This window comes from Ranitomeya imitator, chromosome 3 (assembly GCF_032444005.1).
Source record: "Ranitomeya imitator isolate aRanImi1 chromosome 3, aRanImi1.pri, whole genome shotgun sequence".
In the NCBI taxonomy this organism is placed as follows: domain Eukaryota; kingdom Metazoa; phylum Chordata; class Amphibia; order Anura; family Dendrobatidae; genus Ranitomeya; species Ranitomeya imitator.
The window spans coordinates 427,248,831-427,271,217 of NC_091284.1; the positions used below are offsets into that span (position 1 = coordinate 427,248,831).

The 22,387-nt window shown below is 44.5% G+C and overlaps 2 protein-coding genes across 2 annotated transcripts in view; one reads left to right on the plus strand and one right to left on the minus strand.

Annotated features, from left to right (window-relative positions):
* LOC138671649 (nuclear receptor corepressor 1-like) overlaps window positions 1-22,387 on the minus strand; it is a 141,694-nt gene that overhangs the window by 105,791 nt on the left and 13,516 nt on the right. Inside the window, exons 3-7 of the mRNA XM_069759819.1 lie at window positions 10,274-10,326; window positions 8,965-9,031; window positions 3,805-3,977; window positions 3,326-3,416; window positions 1,717-1,895 (exon numbers count right to left, since the gene is read on the minus strand). Of these exons, the coding sequence (XP_069615920.1) occupies window positions 1,717-1,895; window positions 3,326-3,416; window positions 3,805-3,977; window positions 8,965-9,031; window positions 10,274-10,326 (563 nt within the window). The remainder of the gene's footprint in view (window positions 1-1,716; window positions 1,896-3,325; window positions 3,417-3,804; window positions 3,978-8,964; window positions 9,032-10,273; window positions 10,327-22,387) is intronic.
* Window positions 18,071-22,387, plus strand: part of NLE1 (notchless homolog 1) — a 44,649-nt gene continuing 40,332 nt past the window's right edge. The window contains exons 1-2 of the mRNA XM_069757235.1: window positions 18,071-18,165; window positions 20,081-20,273. The gene's annotated coding sequence lies outside the window, so the exon portion shown is untranslated. The remainder of the gene's footprint in view (window positions 18,166-20,080; window positions 20,274-22,387) is intronic.

Below are 22,387 nucleotides of genomic sequence, written 5' to 3' on the forward strand. Positions count from 1 at the left end.
CAAGTGTAGGATTGCACTTTTTTTGCAATTTCACCGCACTTGGAATTTTTTTCCCGTTTTCTAGTAAAAGACATGGTAAAACCAATGGTGTTGTTCAAAAGTACAACTCGTCCCGCAAAAAATAAGCCCTCACATGACCATATTGACGGAAAAATAAAAAGTTATGGCTCTGGGAAGGAGGGAAGTGAAACATGAAAACGCAAAAACGAAAAAGGGCGGCGACTTGAAGGGGTTAAATATAATTGCCAATAAACATTTTTTTCCTCATAAACATTATCTCCCTACACACACATATATAGATATATACGCAGAGATATAATGTTTAAAGGGAACCTGACAGCTGATATTGCACATGCTTCCTAATCTTTGGGCAGCATGTATCAGGCACCGGCTGTATGATCTCAGCCATGTATGTTTGACTACGAAATACTGCGGCATTTCAGAAAAAAAACACACTTAAGGGTATGTGCACACGTTGCGGATTCTCTGCGGTTCCGCTGCGTTTTTTTCAGTGCAGAAACGCTGCAGATCCGCAATTTATTTACAGTACAATGTAAATCAATGAGAAAAAAATGCTGTGCACACTTTGCGGAAAATCCGCTGCGGAAACGCTGTGGTTTAAAAGAAGTGGCATGTCACTTCTTTTTTGTGAATCTGCAGCGTTTTTGTACCCATTCCATTATAGAAAACTGCAGGGGTAAAAAATGCAGCAAATCCGCAAGAAAACCACAGTAAAAACGCACAAAAAATGCTGCGGAACCGCACAAAAAACGCAACAAATCCGCAGCTACGTTTTCTGCCAGGAGAGGCAGAATCCGCACCAGAAATTCCTAAGCCTAATCCGCAACGTGTGCACATAGCCTAAATAGATGGTGGGGACACGGCCATGTGGCAGACAAGCTGGACAGGCGGTTTTCCGGTTTCATCTCCCCACCTGCTGCCCTGGTTTGACAGATTTCGGCCAACATGCGCGTATAAGGCAGAGTCCTGTCACTCCAGAGCAGTGGGCAGGGAGAAGCCGCCAGGAACCCATCTGTCTGCTCATCTCCAGCACTACTCAGTCCCAGTCAGGTTTTTAATTATGATTTTCTGGAAGGCGTTAGAGTTTTAGAGTCAAACATCCCTGGCTGAGATCATACAGTCCGCGCCCGTCAGGATCACCTTAATGATAGTTACACTTTAAGGCTACAATGTAAATCTGCACAGATATCCCGATTTCAGGGCTGGATTCCGTAGTTTTGGAAGCTTCTGCCATTGTTCCAACACAGGTGACAGCTTTCTCATCCTCTGTGTTGATGATGTGTAGAAGGAGCCAGCTGCCAGGCTCAGGTCTTTAGCTAAGCCAGCCCCCTTCTCATGAACGGGAGTGGCTTGGTTAATGATCTGGGCTAAATAGACAGCCTCTTCGTACATATCAAAGACAAAGAGGGGGAGGAAGAAGCTTTCCTACAAAGTCAAACCTAGTGGACCATGGGGAAGACACTGAAATAAGCACAAAGGTGCAGGCTTCATAATCTATGTTATTCTGTTACATTCACACATACAAAACATCCTTAAGTCGGCATTCAACCACTTGGAAAAAAAAAAAAAAAAAAAGAAATGAAGGAAATCCCGGTCAGAGGCATTAACATATTTTCTATATAGTAATAAACTCAAATACATGGGAAAAATGTATAACAATGATGGGTGGGAAAGGGGGAGTGGGGAAGCAATTACTTTTCTTTAAATATTTCCTTTTCGTGATCTGTCCAGACGTTCATGAACTGACGATCCTTATAAACTTTCATTGGGTCTTCCATCAGACCATTCATGTTAATGAATTTCACCCGTCTCTGCTCTGCGTCGAACATCATGGGAGGGATAACGGAGAGCTGTCTCATTTGTTTTTCATTATTCTGCAAAAGTCAAACAAAAATAAAATAAAAATTTAATCTGATACAAAGGAAATTTGGCATGGAAAGGAAAAAAAAACAAAAAAAAAACCCAAGAGTGTATAAAAATGGAGACTGCGGCTAAGATTTCTGATCTATGCGACACATCGATTAGCACTTTGCTGGGATTTCAATGTTTATCTCCGCAAGTTCTGCAGATCTGTTAATATCTACAAAGCAAATGATATATCCACACAGTGCGGTAATTATGTTTTACTGAGGCCGAATTTAAAGGTAGATGATAAAACTGCATTGTGTGAATTTGCTGAAGCAAAGCACTATAAGAAAAAAAGGAATTATGGAAGTGAGATTAAACAAGAGACATTAACCCTTTCAAGAGCATATGCTGTAAAAAAAAAAAAATAATAATAAAAAAAAATACACGTCATATGGACACAGATCAGTACGGAGGTTGCTCGGGAGCCGAGTCCACATCATACTCGGTAGGTGCCATCTGGGCTATATAGCCAAAATGTCTTGAATCAGCAATGACCGGTGATGTTTAGGCATTGAGAGGTCTTTGTCAATCATTGACAGTGGTCCCATCCACCCCCCAACAATACGATCGTGGTAGAGGGAGGTCAATGTCATGGCAGCTGGCTGCCTACCAAAAGCCCCCATCGCTGACAACACTGTCTTCCTATGAAGCCCTGCCTTTGGCCAGGACGTCGTTGGAGACCATCAGTTTCACTATATGCTGCAATATTAAAGAACAACCGTGCCAACTTTAGGTTCAGTTCCCTCCCCAAAAAGACCAAAAACATAAAAGGAAAAAAAAGTTTTAAAAATTATAAATATAAATTCAATTCACTTCCATTTTCACAGTTGAAAAATAATAAAATAAAAAAAATAAATTAAACATATTTATTATTGTCAAGTCCTTTAAACTCCCATCCAATGGCAGAATTGCGCTTTCCCCTGAGCTATATAAGAGAATGTAAAACAAGTCCCCAAAAGCCTTTCACAGAAAAAAAAAAAAATCTAATAAAAATGATGGCTTTTGGAAGAAAAAAACAAAACAAAAGGGCAAAAAAGGAAAGTCAGCCAATCCGGAAAGGGTTTAGGTGTAAAGGTATTTTCTGGTGCAATGGGCATTTATTAAGCGCAATGTAAGTCCTAGGAGAGGTCGTAGGGAAGGAAATAAATACGATCGTAGACCACGGCTGTCGATGGGATTGAAAACCCACGATGTAGCACACATGTGAATGATAAAACTAGACGAATGAACTCAATTACACGCCCCTGTATTGCAGAACTCAGCTGGCGGATCTACAGAAGGATTGGGAATGTCCGGCAGCAATGACGGATTCAATTAAAAAAAGAAATATTACAAATTCATAATGTGCTGATCGGATATTTTCACAGCCGGAAAACATTTTTCGACGTTAACTCACCTCCTGCTCAGAGAGGCCATCAATGATTTCAGAGATTTCATGTTCGCTCCTAGCAATGGTGGCAGATAGTCCAGCTCCCCTCTGACCAACCCTTAAACACAGCATACGGACACCGTTTAAAGGGGGTTGAGACCTAACATATTAACATGAACGAGGCTAGAAGTTGGCAAGTCAAAATATAACAAATACATCAACACGACTGATAGTAATGGAAAAGAAGGAAAGGTGAACTATAAAGGGAATACATCTAACGATAAATGGCCGCCTGGGACAATAAAAGCATCCCCCTCTCCCCAATAATAATCTAGTGGATGGGGTCTGGTTAATCTAACCCTTATGAAAGCTGCCGGTTACTACACATTTCTTCAGCAAAGTTGATGAAGAAAAGCAGCACTATGTAGCAGTAAGGAAAATGGGTGAGTGACTGTGAAATACACGGTCCTACAAAGTCCCCAAAGGTTTATCAGGAAAAGATTTACCTCTGAAACCTTTCTTGCTGCTCACGCTGTTTCCGGATTTCGGGGAACTGCTTCTCGTAGTATTCTCGGGTTTTGCTTTCCTTTGCTTTCCTTCTTGGGTTATTTTCTATCCGGTCTACTTTTTTTTCCCAGGCTTCCATCAGCTGGTCGTAACGCTGACAAATGTTCTGTTCCTGCAAAACCCAAGAGAAAGCACATCATGTCCTCTGTGACAAAGTTACTGGTAGAGTGCTGGAGGGGAGATATGTTTCACTACACTTAATGGCTTCAGTGATATAAAACCCAGAGTTTTTCCTCCATCACACTAAGTGTGGTGAGGGATTAAGCTAATTTGTATAATGAGCTAGATTTTATGTGGACATCCATAGAGCGGGTTGGGAGAATGTCCACCTTATCTCCACTCTAGGGTGTGGTCTGTGGCTTAAGTAGCTGGCCTCCAAAGGAAGCAGTGTTCAGTGTCTGGAGAAGAACACTCCAGAGAAGCGGTTGTGTTTTTGCTTATGCCTGAACCGTGGGGTCTTACTAACTCTGAGCGGGCTGATTCCACTAATGCAAATACTGTGACTAGTGCTAACATTTTGTTTTGCTCAGAGGGCCTTTTACTTTGTGCTTCAGCTCGGTTTATGCCGCATCTAAATAAACCGAGTGCATTCCTAAAGCTCCAGTGTTCCCATGTCTACCTCCATGTACAGCAAAGTGAGCCAATCTACCACACGTGGTGTTAGAAGTGCAGGCAGCGTTCTTAGCGAACACGTGACAGCTACAAGAGGCACTGCATGTCCTGGATGAAGGCGGCCACAAGCCAGCGTACGACGACAGGCAAAATGGAGGACCTGCTTAAGCATCTGGTACAAGCACAGCAGGAACAGCACCAGAAGCAATTACAGCAGCAACAGATGGCGCAACAGGAGACAAGTAAGCTGCTTATACAACAAATGCAACAGCAGCACCAGCAGACTGACTCGCTCGCAGAGGCAGATCGTAGACGTCCGGAAGCCCATCTCCCAAATCCAGGTGACGACACGTACGTCCGGAAGGCGTGAAGACGTGCTATGCAAAAATACGACCCCAGGTGATTATGTAAAGGCATTTTTGACAGTGTTCGAGCGAGAAGCAGAGCGTGAGTAGCTACAGTCAGCGCAGAGGGTGGAGGTGCTCGCTGGCCCCCTATCTAACTGATGAGCCCCAGAAGGATTATTAGGATTTGGCCTTACAGGAAGTTCAGGAATATGCCAAATTAAAAACTGAAATTTTGGCACACGTGGGATTGACTATGTTGGTCAAAGCACAAAGGGTTCACCACTGAGCGTATTATGGGGATAAACCACCTCGATCCCAAATGTTTGCTCTACTGCATCTTGTGCCAAAATGATTGCAGCTGGAATCCTCTACTCCAGACCAGATGGTCGAGCGGGTTGTCATGGACAGATTTTTGCACTCCCTTCCTAGGCTGCTGCAGACCTAGCTTGCCAAGGGAGATCCCCGGAATGCGCGGGCCCAGTGGAATGGTACCGGATGGTCGAGGTTCCTATGAAAGCCAGTGGGTGGTGCATCCCCATACTGGGGTACCCAGTGGGAGCCTGGGCCCCAAAAGAGGGGTAGTAGAGCCACCACTGGGGGGGGGGGGGGGGGTCCTAGATCCTAACAGGTCGCTGAATGATTGTTAATGCTATAGGTAAGCTCTTACTTTGCTGGAGATGTCGCAGTCCGGGACATATAGCTACTCGTTGCCCCTTGTCCTCCAAAGAGATGGACTTCAGCCTAGGGAGGCGCTGCTCCTACTACGTCTATCCCACCTGCAGTGTGGACTATCAGCCCGGCGAGGGTCCACATGTCCCGTGTCAATAAATGGGGTGCCAGTGTCAGGACTCAAGACTCCGGGAGCTTGGTGACCCTGATAAGGGTCACACTCCCCCACCAATTGATCCCAGGGAAACACGTGGGCGTCTGCTATATCCACGGAGACGCCAAGGATTATACCATCGCCAGAGTGTCAATAAAAAACAGCCAGGGTACGGAGTCCCATGAAGTCGAGGTAATCAAAGGTTTGATACACCCCGTGATAATCGGACGGCACGTCAACCTTTTCTAGGACTTGTGGGTACAGGCAGGGAAATCAAGTGAAGCAGACAGGAGTCAGCTCAACCCTGATGAAACCCCATTGCAGTCGGACGTGGATGAGTTCCCCTTGTGTGTCCTGGCTGGTGCACTGAGGAAGGCAGGGATTACCATAAACCCCAAAAAAGTGCGCCCTCGGGAGAGAAGAGGCAAAATACTTGGGCTACGTCGTGGGAAGGGGTGAGCTAAAACCATAAATAGACAAGGTGGAGGCAACATTAAAGTGGCAGCAAACAGTCTCCATAAAGCAGGTTAGGGCGTTTCTGGGAATTGTGGGTTACGATCGGCGAATTATTCTGAATTTCTCCATGATAGCCCCCTCCCTGACAGATCTTCTCAAGGGCACAAAGTCGTCGATGGTCACATGGTCCACTGAAGCAGAGATGGCATTCCTGGAGTTGAAGCTCGTCCTGTGCAGACAGCCGGTCTTGGTCGCTTCATGCTCCAGACGGACGCCTCCGGGGTCGGTTTGGGAGCTATGTTGTCCCAGGAAATACATGCTGAGGTAACATCCAGTCATATACAGTTAGGGCCAGAAATATTTGGACAGTGACACAAGTTTTGTTATTTTAGCTGTTTACAAAAACATGTTCAGAAATACAATTATATATATAATATGGGCTGAAAGTGCACACTCCCAGCTGCAATATGATAGTTTCCACATCCAAATCGGAGAAAGGGTTTAGGAATCATAGCTCTGTAATGCATAGCGTCCTCTTTTTCAAGGGACCAAAAGTAATTGGACAATGGACTCTAAGGGCTGCAATTAACTCTGAAGGCGTCTCCCTCGTTAACCTGTAATCAATGAAGTAGTTAAAAGGTCAGGGGTGGATTCCAGGTGTGTGGTTTTGCATTTGGAAGCTGTTGCTGTGAGCAGACAACATGCGGTCAAAGGAACTCTCAATTGAGGTGAAGCAGAACATCCTGAGGCTGAAAAAAAAGAAAAAATCCATCAGAGAGATAGCAGACATGCTTGGAGTAGCAAAATCAACAGTTGGGTACATTCTGAGAAAAAAGGAATTGACTGGTGAGCTTGGGAACTCAAAAAGGCCTGGGCGTCCACGGATGACAACAGTGGTGGATGATCGCCGCATACTTAATTTGGTGAAGAAGAACCCGTTCACAACATCAACTGAAGTCCAGAACACTCTCAGTGAAGTAGGTGTATCTGTCTCTAAGTCAACAGTAAAGAGAAGACTCCATGACAGTAAATACAAAGGGTTCACATCTAGATGCAAACCATTCATCAATACCAAAAATAGACAGGCCAGAGTTAAATTTGCAGAAAAACACCTCAAGAAGCCAGCTCAGTTCTGGAAAAGTATTCTATGGACAGATGAGACAAAGATCAACCTGTACCAGAATGGTGGGAAGAAAAAAGTTTGGAGAAGAAAGGGAACGGCACATGATCCAAGGCACACCACATCCTCTGTAAAACATGGTGGAGGCAACGTGATGGCATGGGCATGCATGGCTTTCAATGGCACTGGGTCACTTGTGTTTATTGATGACATAAGAGCAGACAAGAGTAGCCGGATGAATTCTGAAGTGTACCGGGATATACTTTCAGCCCAGATTCAGCCAAATGCTGCAAAGTTGATTGGACGGCGCTTCATAGTACAGATGGACAATGACCCCAAGCATACAGCCAAAGCTACCCAGGAGTTCATGAGTGCCAAAAAGTGGAACATTCTGCAATGGCCAAGTCAATCTCCAGATCTAAACCCAATTGAGCATGCATTTCACTTGCTCAAAGCCAGACTTAAGACGGAAAGACCCACAAACAAGCAAGACCTGAAGGCTGCGGCTGTAAAGGCCTGGCAAAGCATTAAGAAGGAGGAAACCCAGCGTTTGGTGATGTCCATGGGTTCCAGACTTAAGGCAGTGATTGCCTCCAAAGGATTTGCAACAAAATATTGAAAATAAAAATATTTTGTTTGGGTTATGTTTATTTGTCCAATTACTTTTGACCTCCTAAAATGTGGAGTGTTTGTAAAGAAATGTGTACAATTCCTACATTTTCTATCAGATATTTTTGTTCAACCCTTCAAATTAAACGTTACAATCTGCACTTGAATTCTGTTGTAGAGGTTTAATTTCAAATCCAATGTGGTGGCATGCAGAGCCCAACTCGCGAAAATTGTGTCACTGTCCAAATATTTCTGGCCCTAACTGTACCTGAGTAGAAAACTTTCCTCCTGCGAGACAACCTATGCCATCATAGAGAAAGGGTGCTTGGCCATCAAGTGGGCAAATCGACACCCTGAAATACTACCTATTAGGCAGAAAGTGAGATGGATGAGGGAAAAGAACAGGAAGAATGCCCATGTAACTAGATGGTTTCTGGCGCTCCAGGACTTTTGTTTTCATGTGGAGCACAGGCCAGGGAAGTCACATGGGAACGCAGATACCCTGCCCAGACTCCACATCTTAGCCAGTAAAGGTGTCAAGACCTCGGTTTTGGGCGGGGGAGGGGGAAGTATGTGCAAAGTTACTGGTAAAGTGCTGGAGGGGAGATAAGTTTTACTACACTTAATGGTGTCACTGATATAAAACCCAGACTTTTTCCTCCAGCACACTAAGGGCAATGAAGGGTTAGGCTAATTTGTATAATGGGCTGGCTTTTATGCGGACATCCATAGAGCAGGTGGGAGGATGTCCACCATATCTCCACCCCACCCCTTAGGAAGCAGCAGTGTTTAGTGTCTGAAGAGGAACAAGAAGTGCATATGCTTGAACCGCGGGTCTTGCTAACCCTGCGTGGGCTGATCCCCACTAAAACAAGGACTGTGCCTAGTGCTGCCATTTTGTTTTGCTGTTTTGCCCAGATGGCAGTGTTTACTTTGTGTTTCAGCTTGGTTTATACAGCGGCTAAATAAACCAAGTGCATTCCTAAAGCCGGAGTGTTCCCGTGTCTACCTCCGTGTACAGCCGAGTGAGACGATCTACCACACCTCCAATGAAGAGAAGCAGAAACAGTAATGGATTGTAGTGCAGCAGGTAGCTCGCACGGCACCTGTCTGCAGCAATGATGATATGTACCCTTTGCTTCCTAGCATGGTTTCTTCTCTTGAAAAACAGAATGAGCTTTTTCCTCATCACCTGATTCCTGGAACAAAACAGAAATATATTAAGCTGATTGTATGTAGTAAGCAATTGTTAAAGAAGTGGTCTCTAAATAGATAACGAATGGTAAGCGCTTGTAAAAGCAAGCAACTGTGCAATTTACACGCTATGAAAATGCCTTCCTTTCTAAAGAATGGTGGGATTTTTATTTGCTCAGATTAGCGGCTGGCCTCCTCTACAGTCTTTCAGCGGCCTCCTGACTTAACTTAGCTAAGGAGAGCAGTGCTTACAAGCTTTGCTATAGAGCTTGCAGGCACTGCTCTGAAGCTGGCCCGACTGCTGAACTCAGCCCGCTTCAGTGCCGCTGTGTTATTCCAATGCTAAAGAGGCTGCTTGCAGCACCGTTAACAACAAAAGGTTCCCATGTCCCCCCTGTGAATGGAGCGGTGGGAACACGTGCACACTAGATTTATGCTGGCCCGATCCAGTGTCTAGTCTAGTCCTCCATGACAGCCAGACCACTGCAGTCTGTGTCTCCGACAGCTACTAGGCCCCATGATGTCAAGGCCTGACGCATGACATGACGTTGTCTGTGGCCTATCGACTAGTTCTCAGCCAAGTAAATGCTAGAGGAGCCCAGGAAGCTGCTCACGGGAAGGAAGACCAGCCTGGAGGCCATGAAGGACTCAACCAGACATAGAACCAGGTGCGACCACCGCTCCATATACATGGAGGACATGGGACCCATGTTCTGGTGATTGGTGGAGATACCCACCAATTAGACATTTTATGACCCACTCTGCATAAAAGTGATAAAAATATTGGCAAGATAAAACCCTTTAATACATAATCATATGATGAATATCAAAAGGTGATTAGAAAAGGCCAACATTTGCACAAGTCATTACATTTTGTGCCTAATATGCACGAGGCTGATCTCATGCAGGCCACATTTGTAAGATTTTTGTTTTTCAAAGGGGATTTGACTTGAATGGAAAAATAAGTATCTCCTCTTTTCTGATGGATTCACACCGCCAAAACCCGTACCTCAGCCTGTAGCACTGCACTGAAGTATCCAGTATCTTCATTGCAGTCATTTGGCTGAGGACTGGACTCGGCTGCACACATTTCACATTACAAGCAAAGAGATGGATTGAAAAAAAAAAATCTTAAAACACTTGCATGCATGATGCTCCACCATTAAAGATCCCTAGATGTATTTGTTCTCCTTGTAAGGTGTGAGGATGCGATTGCCGCAGCAAGGCGATGCCCGTTATATACTTACGTCTTGATGTTTTCATGGTAAACCTTGGTGTCCGAGGGCTGGTTATACAGCGGCTAAAGAAACAAAAAGAAGCAACAACATTGCTATAAAACAAGGCTGAATGTCATCACAGATGTAAGAGATTGTCAGACCTTGGGATGAATGGTGGCCAGAAAGAAAGCCCAATCCTTTCCCTGCAGGCCAGTCTCAATACATCATTATAACTCGGCGCACAACAGGACGCTCTACCCCAATTTACAGCTCACAAAGTCAAAAAGTAAAAGTCCTCAAGTAACCAGACAAAATTACTATGCAGCTCACAAAGGCTCGGAAAGTCTAAATTGGGAAGCTTTCGCCAATCAGATGAGAAATGATAAAATGGTAAAAGGACTCAATCTTGTGCTCAATTTTCTTTTCTTTCCATAAAAATAAAGAGAGGAAGAAAACTTTCAATGTACAATTTTAACTTTTAAAACACCGAAAATTACAGACCCGGTTCAGGCACCTTCACAATAACAAGGACGGCGGAAATAAACATCATAATGGACAGACGTGCGGCTTATAAACCGTACATGGGTGTTCTCTCGTCTTTAACCCCTTCCCGACCCATGACGCCACGTAGGCGTCATGAAAGTCAGTGCCAATCCGACCCATGATGCCTATGTGGCGTCATGGAAAGATCGCGTCCCTGCAGATCGGGTGAAAGGGTTAACTCCCATTTCTGCAGAGACAGGGGGAGTGGTAGTTTAGCCCAGGGGGGGTGGCTTCACCCCCTCGTGGCTACGATCGCTCTGATTGGCTGTTGAAAGTGAAACTGCCAATCAGAGCGATTTGTAATATTTCACCTATTATAACGGGTGAAATATTACAATCCAGCCATGGCCGATGCTGAAATATCATCGGCCATGGCTGGAAATACTAGTGTGCCCCCACCCCACCCATCGCCCCCCCAGCCCTCCGATCTGCCCGGTACACTGCCCCGCTCCCCTCCGTCCTGTGCTCCGCTCCCCCCGTGCTCTTGTCCGCTCACCCCTGTGCTCCAATCACCCCCCCCTGCACTCCGATCCACACCCCCCCCCCGTGCTCCGTTACACCCCCCCCCCCCCCCCGTGCTCCGTTCCACCCCCCCCGTGCTCCGTTCCACCCCCCGTGCTCCGTTCCACCCCTCCCGCGCTCCGATTCACCCCCTCATGCTCCGATCCCCCCCCCCTCCAAGCCCCCCCCCCCCCCCCTTCATACTTACCGATCCTGCCGGGGTCCGTCCGTCTTCTCCCCGGGCGCCGCCATCTTCCAAAATGGCGGGCGCATGCGCAGTGCGCTCGCCGAATCTGCCGGCCGGCAGATTCGTTCCAAAGTGCATTTTGATCACTGAGATATAATCTATCTCAGTGATCAAAATAAAAAAATAATAAATGACCCCCCCCCCCCCCCCTTTGTCACCCCCATAGGTAGGGACAATAAAAAAAATAAAGAATTTTTTTTCTTTTTCCACTAATGTTAGAATAGGGTTAGGGGTAGGGTTAGGGTTAGGGGTAGGGTTAGGGGTAGGGTTAGGGCTAGGGGTAGGGTTAGGGGTAGGGCCAGGGTTAGGGCTAGGGTTAGGGCTAGGTTTAGGGGTAGGGTTAAGGGTAGGGTTAGGGGTAGGGTTAGGGGTAGGGTTTCGGTATGTGCACACGTATTCTGGTCCTCTGCGGATTTTTCCGCTGCGGATTTGATAAATCCGCAGTGCTAAACCGCTGTGGATTTATGGCGGATTTACCGCGTTTTTTCTGCGCATTTCATTGCAGTTTTACAACTGCGATTTTCTATTGGAGCAGTTGTAAAACCGCTGCGGAATCCGCAGAAAGAAGTGACATGCTGCGGAATGTAAACCGCTGCGTTTCCGTGCAGTTTTTCCGCAGCATGTGTACAGCGATTTTTGTTTCCCATGGGTTTGCATTGAACTGTAAACTCATGGGAAACTGCTGCGGATCCGCAGTGTTTTCCGCAGCGTGTGCACATACCTTTAGAATTAGGCTATGTGCCCACACTGCGGATTGGCCGCTGCGGATTCGCAGCAGTGTTCCATCAGGTTTACAGTACCATGTAAACCTATGGAAAACCAAATCCGCTGTGCCCATGGTGCGGAAAATACCGCGCTGAAACGCTGCGTTGTATTTTCCGCAGCATGTCAATTCTTTGTGCGGATTCCGCAGCGTTTTACACCTGTTCCTCAATAGGAATCCGCAGGTGAAATCCGCACAAAAAACACTGGAAATCCGCGGAAAATCCGCAGGTAAAACGCAGTGCCTTTTACCCGCGGATTTTTCAAAAATGATGCTGAAAAATCTCACACGAATCCGCAACGTGGGCACATAGACTTAGGGTTAGGGTTGGAATTAGGGGTGTGATTAGGGTTATGGCTACAGTTGGGATTAGGGTTAGGGATGTGTTGGGGTTAGTGTTGGAGGTAGAATTGAGGGGTTTCCACTGTTTAGGCACATCAGGGGTCTCCAAACGCAACATGGCGCCACCATTGATTCCAGACAATCTCGTATTCAAAAAGTCAAATGGTGCTCCCTCAATTCCGAGCCCCGACGTGTGCCCAAACAGTGGTTTACCCCCACATATGGGGTACCAGCATACTCAGGATAAACTGCGCAACAATTACTGGGGTCCAATTTATCCTGTTACCCTTGTGAAAATAAAAAAATGCTTGCTAAAACATCATTTTTGAGGAAAGAAAAATGATTTTTATTTTCACGGCTCTGCGTTGTAAACGTCTGTGAAGCACTTGGGGGTTCAAAGTGCTCACCACATATCTCGATAAGTTCCTTGGGGGGTCTAGTTTCTAAAATGGTGTCACTTGTGGGGGGTTTCTACTGTTTAGGAACACCAGGGGCTCTGCAAACGCAACGTGACGCCCGCAGACCATTCCATCAAATTCTGCATTTCAAAGTCACTACTTCCCTTCTGAGCCCCGACGTGTGCCCAAACAGTGGTTTACCTCCACACATGGGGTATCAGCGTACTCAGGAGAAACTGGACAACAACTTTTGGGGTCCAATTTCTCCTGTAACCCTTGGGAAAATAAAAAATTCTGGGCTAAATAATTATTTTTGAGGAAAGAAAACGTATTTATTATTTTCACGGCTCTGCATTATAAACTTCTGTGAAGCACTTGGGGGCTCAAAGTGCTCACAACACATCTAGATAAGTTCCTTTCGGGGTCTAGTTTCCAAAATGGGGTCACTTGTGGGGGGTTTCTACTGTTTAGGCACATCAGGGGCTCTGCAAACGCAACGTGACGCCCACAGAGCATTCCGTCAAAGTCTGCATTTCAAAACGTCACTACTTCACTTCCGAGCCCCGGCATGTGCCCAAACAGTGGTTTACCCCAACATATGGGGTATCACCGTACTCAGGAGAAACTGGACAACAACTTTTCGGGTCAAATTTCTCCTGTTACCCTTGGGAAAATAAAAAATTGCAGGCTAAAAGATCATTTTTGAGAAAATAATTTTTTTTTTTTTTTCATGGCTCTGCGTTATAAACTTCTGTGAAGCACTTTGGGGTTCAAAGTCCTCACCACACATCTAGATTAGTTCCTTTGGGGGTCTAGTTTCCAAAATAGGGTCATTTCTGGGGGATGTCCAATGTTTAGGCACACAGGGGCTCTCCAAACGTGACATGGTGTCCGCTAATGATTGGAGCTAATTTTCCATTTAAAAAGCCAAATGGCGTGCCTTCCCTTCCGAGCCCTGCCGTGCGCCCAAACAGTGGTTTACCCCCACATATGGGGTATCAGAGTACTCAGGACAAACTGGAAAACAATATTTGGGGTCCAATTTCTCTTATTACCCTTGGCAAAATAGGAAATTCCAGGCTAAAAAATCATTTTTGAGGAAATAAAAATTATTTTTTATTTTCATGGCTCTGCGTTATAAACTTCTGTGAAGCACCTGGGGGTTTAAAGTGCTCAATATGCATCTAGATAAGTTCCTTGGGGGGTCTAGTTTCCAAAATGGGGTCACTTGTGGGGGAGCTCCAATGTTTAGGCACACAGGGGCTCTCCAAACGCGACATGGTGTCCGCTAACAATTGGAGCTAATTTTCCATTCAAAAAGTCAAATGGCGCGCCTTCCCTTCTGAGCCCTGCCGAGTGCCCAAACAGTGGTTTACCCCCACATATGAGGTATCGGCGTACTCGGGAGAAATTGCCCAACAAATTTTCTGATCCATTTTATCCTATTGCCCATGTGAAAATGAAAAAATTGAGGCGAAAAGAATTTTTTTGTGAAAAAAAAGTACTTTTTCATTTTTACGGATCAATTTGTGAAGCACCTGGGGGTTCAAAGTGCTCAGTATGCATCTAGATAAGTTCCTTGGGGCGTCTAGTTTCCAAAATGGGGTCACTTGTGGGGGAGCTCCAATTTTTAGGCACACGGGGGCTCTCCAAACGTGACATGGTGTCCGCTAAAGAATGCAGCCAATTTTTCATTCAAAAAGTCAAATGGCGCTCCTTCCCTTCCATGCCCTGCCGTGCGCCCAAACAGTGGTTTACCCCCACATATGAGGTATCAGCGTACTCAGGACAAATTGGACAACAACTTTCGTGGTTCAGTTTCTCCTTTTACCATTGGGAACATAAAAAAATTGTTGCTAAAAGATAATTTTTGTGACTAAAAAGTTAAATGTTCATTTTTTCCTTCCATGTTGCTTCTGCTGCTGTGAAGCACCTGAAGGGTTAATAAACTTCTTGAATGTGGTTTTGAGTACCTTGAGGGGTGCAGTTTTTAGAATGGTGTCACTTTTGGGTATTTTCAGCCATACAGACCCCTCAAACTGACTTCAAATATGAGGTGGTCCCTAAAAAAAATGGTTTTGTAAATTTCGTTGTAAAAATGAGAAATCGCTGATCAAATTTTAACCCTTATAACTTCCTAGCAAAAAAAAATGTTGTTTCCAAAATTGTGCTGATGTAAAGTAAACATGTGGGAAATGTTATTTATTAACTATTTTGTGTCACATAACTCTCTGGTTTAACAGAATAAAAATTCAAAATGTGAAAATTGCGAAATTTTCAAAATTTTTGCCAAATTTCCATTTTTATCACAAATAAACGCAGAATTTATTGACCTAAATTTGCCACTAACATGGAGCCCAATATGTCACGAAAAAACAGTCTCAGAACCGCTAGGAGCCGTTGAAGCGTTCCTGAGTTATTACCTCATAAAGGGACACTGGTCAGAATTGCAAAAAACGGCAAGGTCTTTAAGGTCAAAATAGGCTGGGTCATGAAGGGGTTAAATTCTCTATCAGTATATGTTTGGTGTGTGGGAGGAAACCAAAGAACCCAGAGGAAACCCATGCAAGCACGGGGAGAACATACAAACTCCTTGCAGATGTTGTCATTGGTGGGATTTGAGCCTAGGACCCCAGCGCTGCAAAGCAGCAGTGCTAACCACTGAATGCATTTGCACGACATTGGGCTACGAGCCGGACGACCAGATACAGGTGTTCCATTGACCCCACACCACTGCACTCAAAGGCTATCATGATGCAGAGCAAGATAGCGATGGTGGATGTAGGTCTATGCTTTTCTATAATGAGTCCTGCTTTGATTTGGCTGTAATGATAGCTGGAGATTAGTCTGGAGACCATGTGGGCAACTCCATGAAGAGAAGTTCACAAGGGAACGTGCAAGTGTTCCAGGAGCCATTTTTCAACACAACGCCAGGCCGCATATTACTTGCACTGTGAGCAGCCTGCGTTTCTTATACATCCTACCATAGTTTGCAGCGTCTTTGAACTTGGTCAATATTTGAAGAGTGATTTCTCAGTAGGGATCTTGATGATTTGTGTGTGCATGTGCAATCAGCCTGGCAAGAGATCACTCAGTCAACTGTACTTACACTCCTTTGCACATTATCAGTGAGGTTAAGTGTGTGTATTTCTGCGGTTTATGCTCATATGCTATACTGAATAAATCCACATTATTGAAATGTTTTCCTCCTTTATCTATTATTAAGATGACTGTGATTTCCATAATTTACTGAGTTTTCCTTTTTGATGTTGCAATTTCAATGTTAAAGAGTGTATATTCCATTGCATGTCTTAAAATGAGGTGGATGTGATATCATGTAAAGCAGGATGTGGAAATGTCCATCTTGTTTGAGATTTGAAAACGTGAGTCATGTAGATATCTTTTATTCAAACAAAATAAAGATGTCTAGTGCTTTTATACATCAGGAGGTCAAAAATGATGTTTGGGAACCAAAGTTACAAACGTGTGACTGTATTAACCCCTTCACGCCGCATCCCATTTTCTTTTCTTTGCGTTTCTGATTTTCACTTCCTTTCTTCCCAGAGCCATACCTTTTTTTATTCTTCTGTCAATATGACCATGTGAGGGCTTTTTTTTTTGCGGGACTAGCTGTACTTTTGAGCGACACCATTGGTTTTACCTTGTCGTGTACAAGAAAACCGTTAAAAAATATTCCAAGCGCGGTGACCGTGAAATGCAAAAATTTGCAATCCCACACTTGTTTTTTGTTTGGCTTTTTTACTATGCTCACTAAATGCTAAATCTGACCTGCCATTATGATTGTCCAGGTCATTACGAGTTCATAAACACCAAACATGTCTAGGTTCTTTTTTTATCCAAGTGGTGAAAAAGTGGTTGAAAGGGAAAAAAAACGAAGCGTCTACATTTTTCATGATCTCGGGTTGGGTGACGGTTTATTTTTTTGCATGCCGAGCTGATGTTTTTAATGATACCATTTTGCTGTAGATATGATCTTTTGATCGCCCATTATTGCATTTTAACGCAATGTTGCGGAGACCAAAAAAATCGTAATTCTGGCGTTATGACTTTTTGTCGCTATGCCTTTTAGTGATTGGATTAATCCTTTTTTTTTTTTTTTATTTGATCTGGCGATTCTGAACGCTGCGATACCAAATGTGTATGTTTGAATGTTTTTGTTTTTTTTTTTTAATGGGGCGAAAGGGTGGTGATTTGAACTTCTGTATTCTTTAATTTTTGTAATATTTTTTAAAACTTTTTTTTAACTTTTGCCATGCTTCAATAGCCTCCATGGGAGACGAGAAGCTGCAATAGCCGGTCGGCTCTACTACATGAGAGGCGATGATCAGATCGCCTCTATGTAGCTGAATTGCTAACTTGCTATGAGCGCCGACCATTGGGTGGCACTCACAGCAAGCCGGCACTGACAACCATAGAGGTCTTCAGGAGACCTCTGGTTGTCATGCCAACCCACTAGTGACCCGCAATCATGTGACGGGGGACACTGGTGAGCAGGATTCTGGCCCGATAGCCGAAAGCGCGTGTTAAATGCATCTGTCAGTTTGACAGTGGTATTTAATGGGTTAATAGCCATGGGTGAAACACGATTCCACCTGTGGCTATTGCGGACACATGTCAGCTGTTCAAACAGCTGACATGTCCCGGGAAATATGTGGGCTTAGTGCCAGATCCCACATCAAAGGGGGAGATGCGTCATGCGCCGTACTAGTACGGCGCATGTCGCAAAGGGGTTAGAAAAGAATTAAGTAAAACCAATGATCTGGCCCTAAAAATAACAAAGATTGGAGCATGTCCTTCGGTCTTCACATGCACCACATTCCCTAAAACAGCTGGGTGCGTGTCTTTTAACAACCTCGCCTGGGAACGTGTGTCATTCAGTAAGCACTTTTCATTTCTGTAGCAATATCTGCTTTTACTTGATGATGATGATTTTTGCTATTGGTACTAATTTGTAAATTATTTAATATTTATTTTATATATTATTTAATCCAGGTTACATTTTGTTTCAGATTTGTATCTGGGACCCAAACACAGGAAAGCAAATTGGCAAAACGTTAATAGGACACTCAAAATGGATAACATGGCTGTGTTGGGAGCCTCTTCATTTGTAAGTCAGGCATGTTAAAATCCTAGTAAAATAATGCTAACATTTTCTGAAAGAAAAAATGTAATCGAATGTCCAGTCATCTGCTCAAGAAACGATCTACACGTCACTACTTACATGGGATGATTATCTGTTATTTATCTTTCTCTATTTTTAGCTAAACCTGTACAAGGTCAGAGCTGTGGTCTATTACTCCAGTCTAGCTACAGGGCCTATAGGGAGTCTAAGGTAGTCTAGGACATTCCTCCTTTCTCATCATTGGTTCAGGCTGCTGTTCTTCTCTACAATCTCGCCTTCCCTGTAACTCTACCTGCTAATTGGCTGTTATGAATAAGGCCACATTAACACATCAGTATGTGTAAGCCAAAACCAGGAGTGGAACAATCGGGAAAAAAAAGTATAATAGAAGCACGTCACAACTTCTGCATTTTTTTAATCAATTTTTGGCTTACAAAGACTCCTGTGAAATACTGACCAAATATTGAACATGGACTAGACAGACGTCTGTCACAGAAACATCAGGAAGTCAGCGCATTGAGCACCGATTTACAGAATAACAAGGGCCAAATTGGTACAACCCATTAACCCACTAGCGAGAAATGGTGACTTAAAGCCTTTGCATCACAGAGTCTATGGGGTTGCATTTTGAAGGGGTTATATTCTCATCATAGAAGGTGATGGCATTTCACTCTATACAAGTGGGTCTTTCACCACTGCCCATGCTGCCCTATTTTCAGCTTAGTTTTATGGTCACTCACTTTACAAAAACTAATGTGGGTAACAGTATATTGCAGTCCAAGGAAAAAAGTAACCAGCTCACCCAAAGAAAGGACATCTCAAATGCATGGATACAATCTTGTTGTATCGCAAGTTCTCTAATATAAAATGGTGAAAAAAAAATCCTTTGCTGGATTTTTTGCCCTTTTGTAACGGTATGTTACCCCTTTATTATTCCCATGTGCATCATGGACAAAAGTTCTGAAAATTAAATTTTTCATTGTGTAGTTCCTTTTTTCTAGACATGGAAGATGCACAGAAAATTCAATTGTCTGGGAGGGAAACCACATTATCTGATATACTTCATATAAGTGCTTCTCACTAAATTATAATATCATCAAAAAGTTAATTAATTTCAGTTCTTCAATGCAAAAAGTGATACTCCTATATTATATAAAGTCATTACAAACAGAGTGATCTATTTCAAGTGTTTATTTCTGTTAATGTTGATGATCATGGCTTACAACCAATGAAAACCCAAAGTCATTATCTTAGTAAATTAGAATAATTAACAAAAAACACCTGCAAAGGCTTCCTAAGAGTTCAAAAAGGTCCCTTAGGGTACCGTCACACAGTGCAATTTTGATCGCTACGACGGCACGATTTGTGACATTCGAGCGATATAGTTACGATATCGCAGTGTCTGACACGCTCCTGCGATCAGGGACCCCGCTGAGAATCGTACGTCGTAGCAGATCGTTTGAAACTTTCTTTCGTCGTCTAGTGTCCCGCTGTGGCGGCATGATCGCATGGTGTAACATATATCGTATACGATGTGCGCATAGTAACAACGGCTTCTACATCGCACATACGTCATGAAATTATCGCTCCAGCGTCGTAGATTGCAAAGTGTGACAGCAGTCTACGACGCTGGAGCGATATTGTTACGACGCTGGAGCGTCACGGATCGTACCGTCGTAGCGATGAAAATTGCACTGTGTGACGGTACCCTAAGTCTGTTTGTTTCAGTAGGCTCCACAATCATGGGGAAGACTGCTGACTTTACTTAATACATTAAAGTTGAACTCCCCTCTGCATTTCACATTTTCGGTAAAGGTATTGATGCACTTGAAATAGACCCAAACTTCCTTTTATATACACTTTTGAGTTTGGATTTTCTGTTTACCTTTCATTTTTTTAGGAACCCAGAGTGCAGGTACCTTGCCAGTGCATCCAAAGACTGCAGCATTCGTATCTGGGACACGATTACAGGGCAGTGCCAGAAGATCCTTACCAGTCATACACAGTCAGTGACCACTGTTAAATGGGGTGGAGATGGTCTATTATATTCTGCCTCACAGGATAGAACCATAAAAGCCTGGAGAACCAGTGATGTAAGTATATAACAAATGCCATTTCTCGATCGCCTCATTGGGGGACACAGAAAGCCATGCCACTATGAGGCTGACACTAGGTAATAAAAAAAGTTATCTCCTCCTCAGTAGTATCTACCCACCAACCAAAGCGTAGTCAATCAGTTTTAGCTTAACGTCAGCAGGACGTGGACACAGGGTTGCTCTTAGCCCCATTTCTACCTTGTGTTATGTTGTGTTTTATTAATGATTTTTTTTTTTTGGGGGGGGGGGGGGGGAGATCCTGTTGCCCAAATCACAAGATGTAACTGGTCACTGGTTCTCCTCTCTAGAGACCGAGAGCATAGTGTGGGATTGTGTCACTACTGTACCCTCTTGTGTCTATCAGGTAGGATCCTATCCCCCTAACACATCAAGAGTGTTTGGGGCATCGGCACAGAGGGACAGACTGACTACCATGCGCTCTCCCCCCCCCCCCCCCACCCCACCCCAGAGTCAGACGTGCAGGGTGGGAAGGCGTAACCAACTGACAACCATCATGACGCCTGATGACCGTTTTCCCCATTTTGCTGTGAAGATAGATGCCTGGGTCCTGTTTTACGTAGGTTTATATCCCACCCGTGGTCCCCTTGTTGCCTTGCTTCTCCCTGGTGGCCAGGTTTCTAAATTTGGCTTGGGGCCTGCTCATGCTGCCAGGACATGCCACCATCATCTAGCCAGTGGTGTGGGCTCTCCCGAGCTCCCCGACCACCATCTCATCCAACCACACAGCAGACCTTGCCTCCCAGACTCTTGGGAACTCTGTGCGCTTTGTTTTCTTTTTTTAAGTGCGGGAACTCTGTGCTCTTTCTGACAACTCCCATTCCTCAGTGCCATATTTATTCCCCTGACCCTGACGTCACACCGAAACATGAGTAGAGGTAAGCTGGCTGTATCCTACCGCAGTGTTTGGGCCGCCCCTGCTGACTAGAGGTTCTGTGCTTACCAGCAGTTTCCCTGAATGCCATTCAAGGACCCCCCCTTTCTGTAGAAAAGAAATGTTAATTTATATATTTATTATATATATATATATATATATATATATATATATATATATATATATATATATATATATATATATATATATATATATATATACACTGCTCAAAAAATTAAAGGAAACATTTAAACTTAGGAAGCAACACACTGTTTGACAATCAATTTCACATGCTGTTGTGCAAGTGGAATGGACAACAGATGGAAATTATTAATTCATTTTCAAGACACACTCAATAAAGGAGTGGTTCTGCAGGTGGGGACCACAGACCACAGGACCACATCTCAGTACCAATGCTTTCTGGCTGATGTTTTGGTCACTTTTGAAAGTGACTCAGGTAGTGCAGCTCATCCAGGATGGCACATCAATGCGAGCTGTGGCAAGAAAGTTTGATGTCTGACAGCGTAGTGTCAGAGGCTGGAGGCGCTACCAGAAGACAGGCCAGTATACCAGGAGACGTGGAGGCGGCCGTAGGAGGGCAACATCCCAGCAGCAGAACCGATACCTCAGCCTTTGTGCAAGGAGGAACACTGCCAGAGCCCTGAAAAATGACCTCCAGCAGGCCACAAATGTGCATGTGTCTGCACAAACGGTTAGAAACCGACTCATGAGGATGGTCTGAGTGCCCGACGTCCACAGTAGGGGGTTGTGTTCACAGCCCAATACCGTGCAGGATGCTTGGCATTTGCCACAGAACACCAGGATTGGCAAATTCGCCGCACAGCCCTACATGTGCTCGCCAGAGGTAGCCTGACTGCCATTAGGTACTGAGATGAGATCCTCAGACCTCTTGAGACCATATTCTGGTGCTGTTGTCCCTGGGTTCCTCCTAATTGAGGACAATGCCAGACCACATATGGCTGGAGTGTGTCAGCAGTTCCTGCAAGATAAAGGCATTGAAGCTATGGACTGGCCCGCCCGTTCCCCAGACCTGAATCCGATTGAACACATATGGGACATAATGTCTCGCACCATACACCAACTTCGCGTTGCACCACAGACTGTCCAGGAGTTGGCGGATGCTTTAGTCCAGGTCTGGCAGGAGATCCCTCAGGAGACCATCCGCAGCCTCATCAGGAGCATGCCCAGGTGTTGTGGG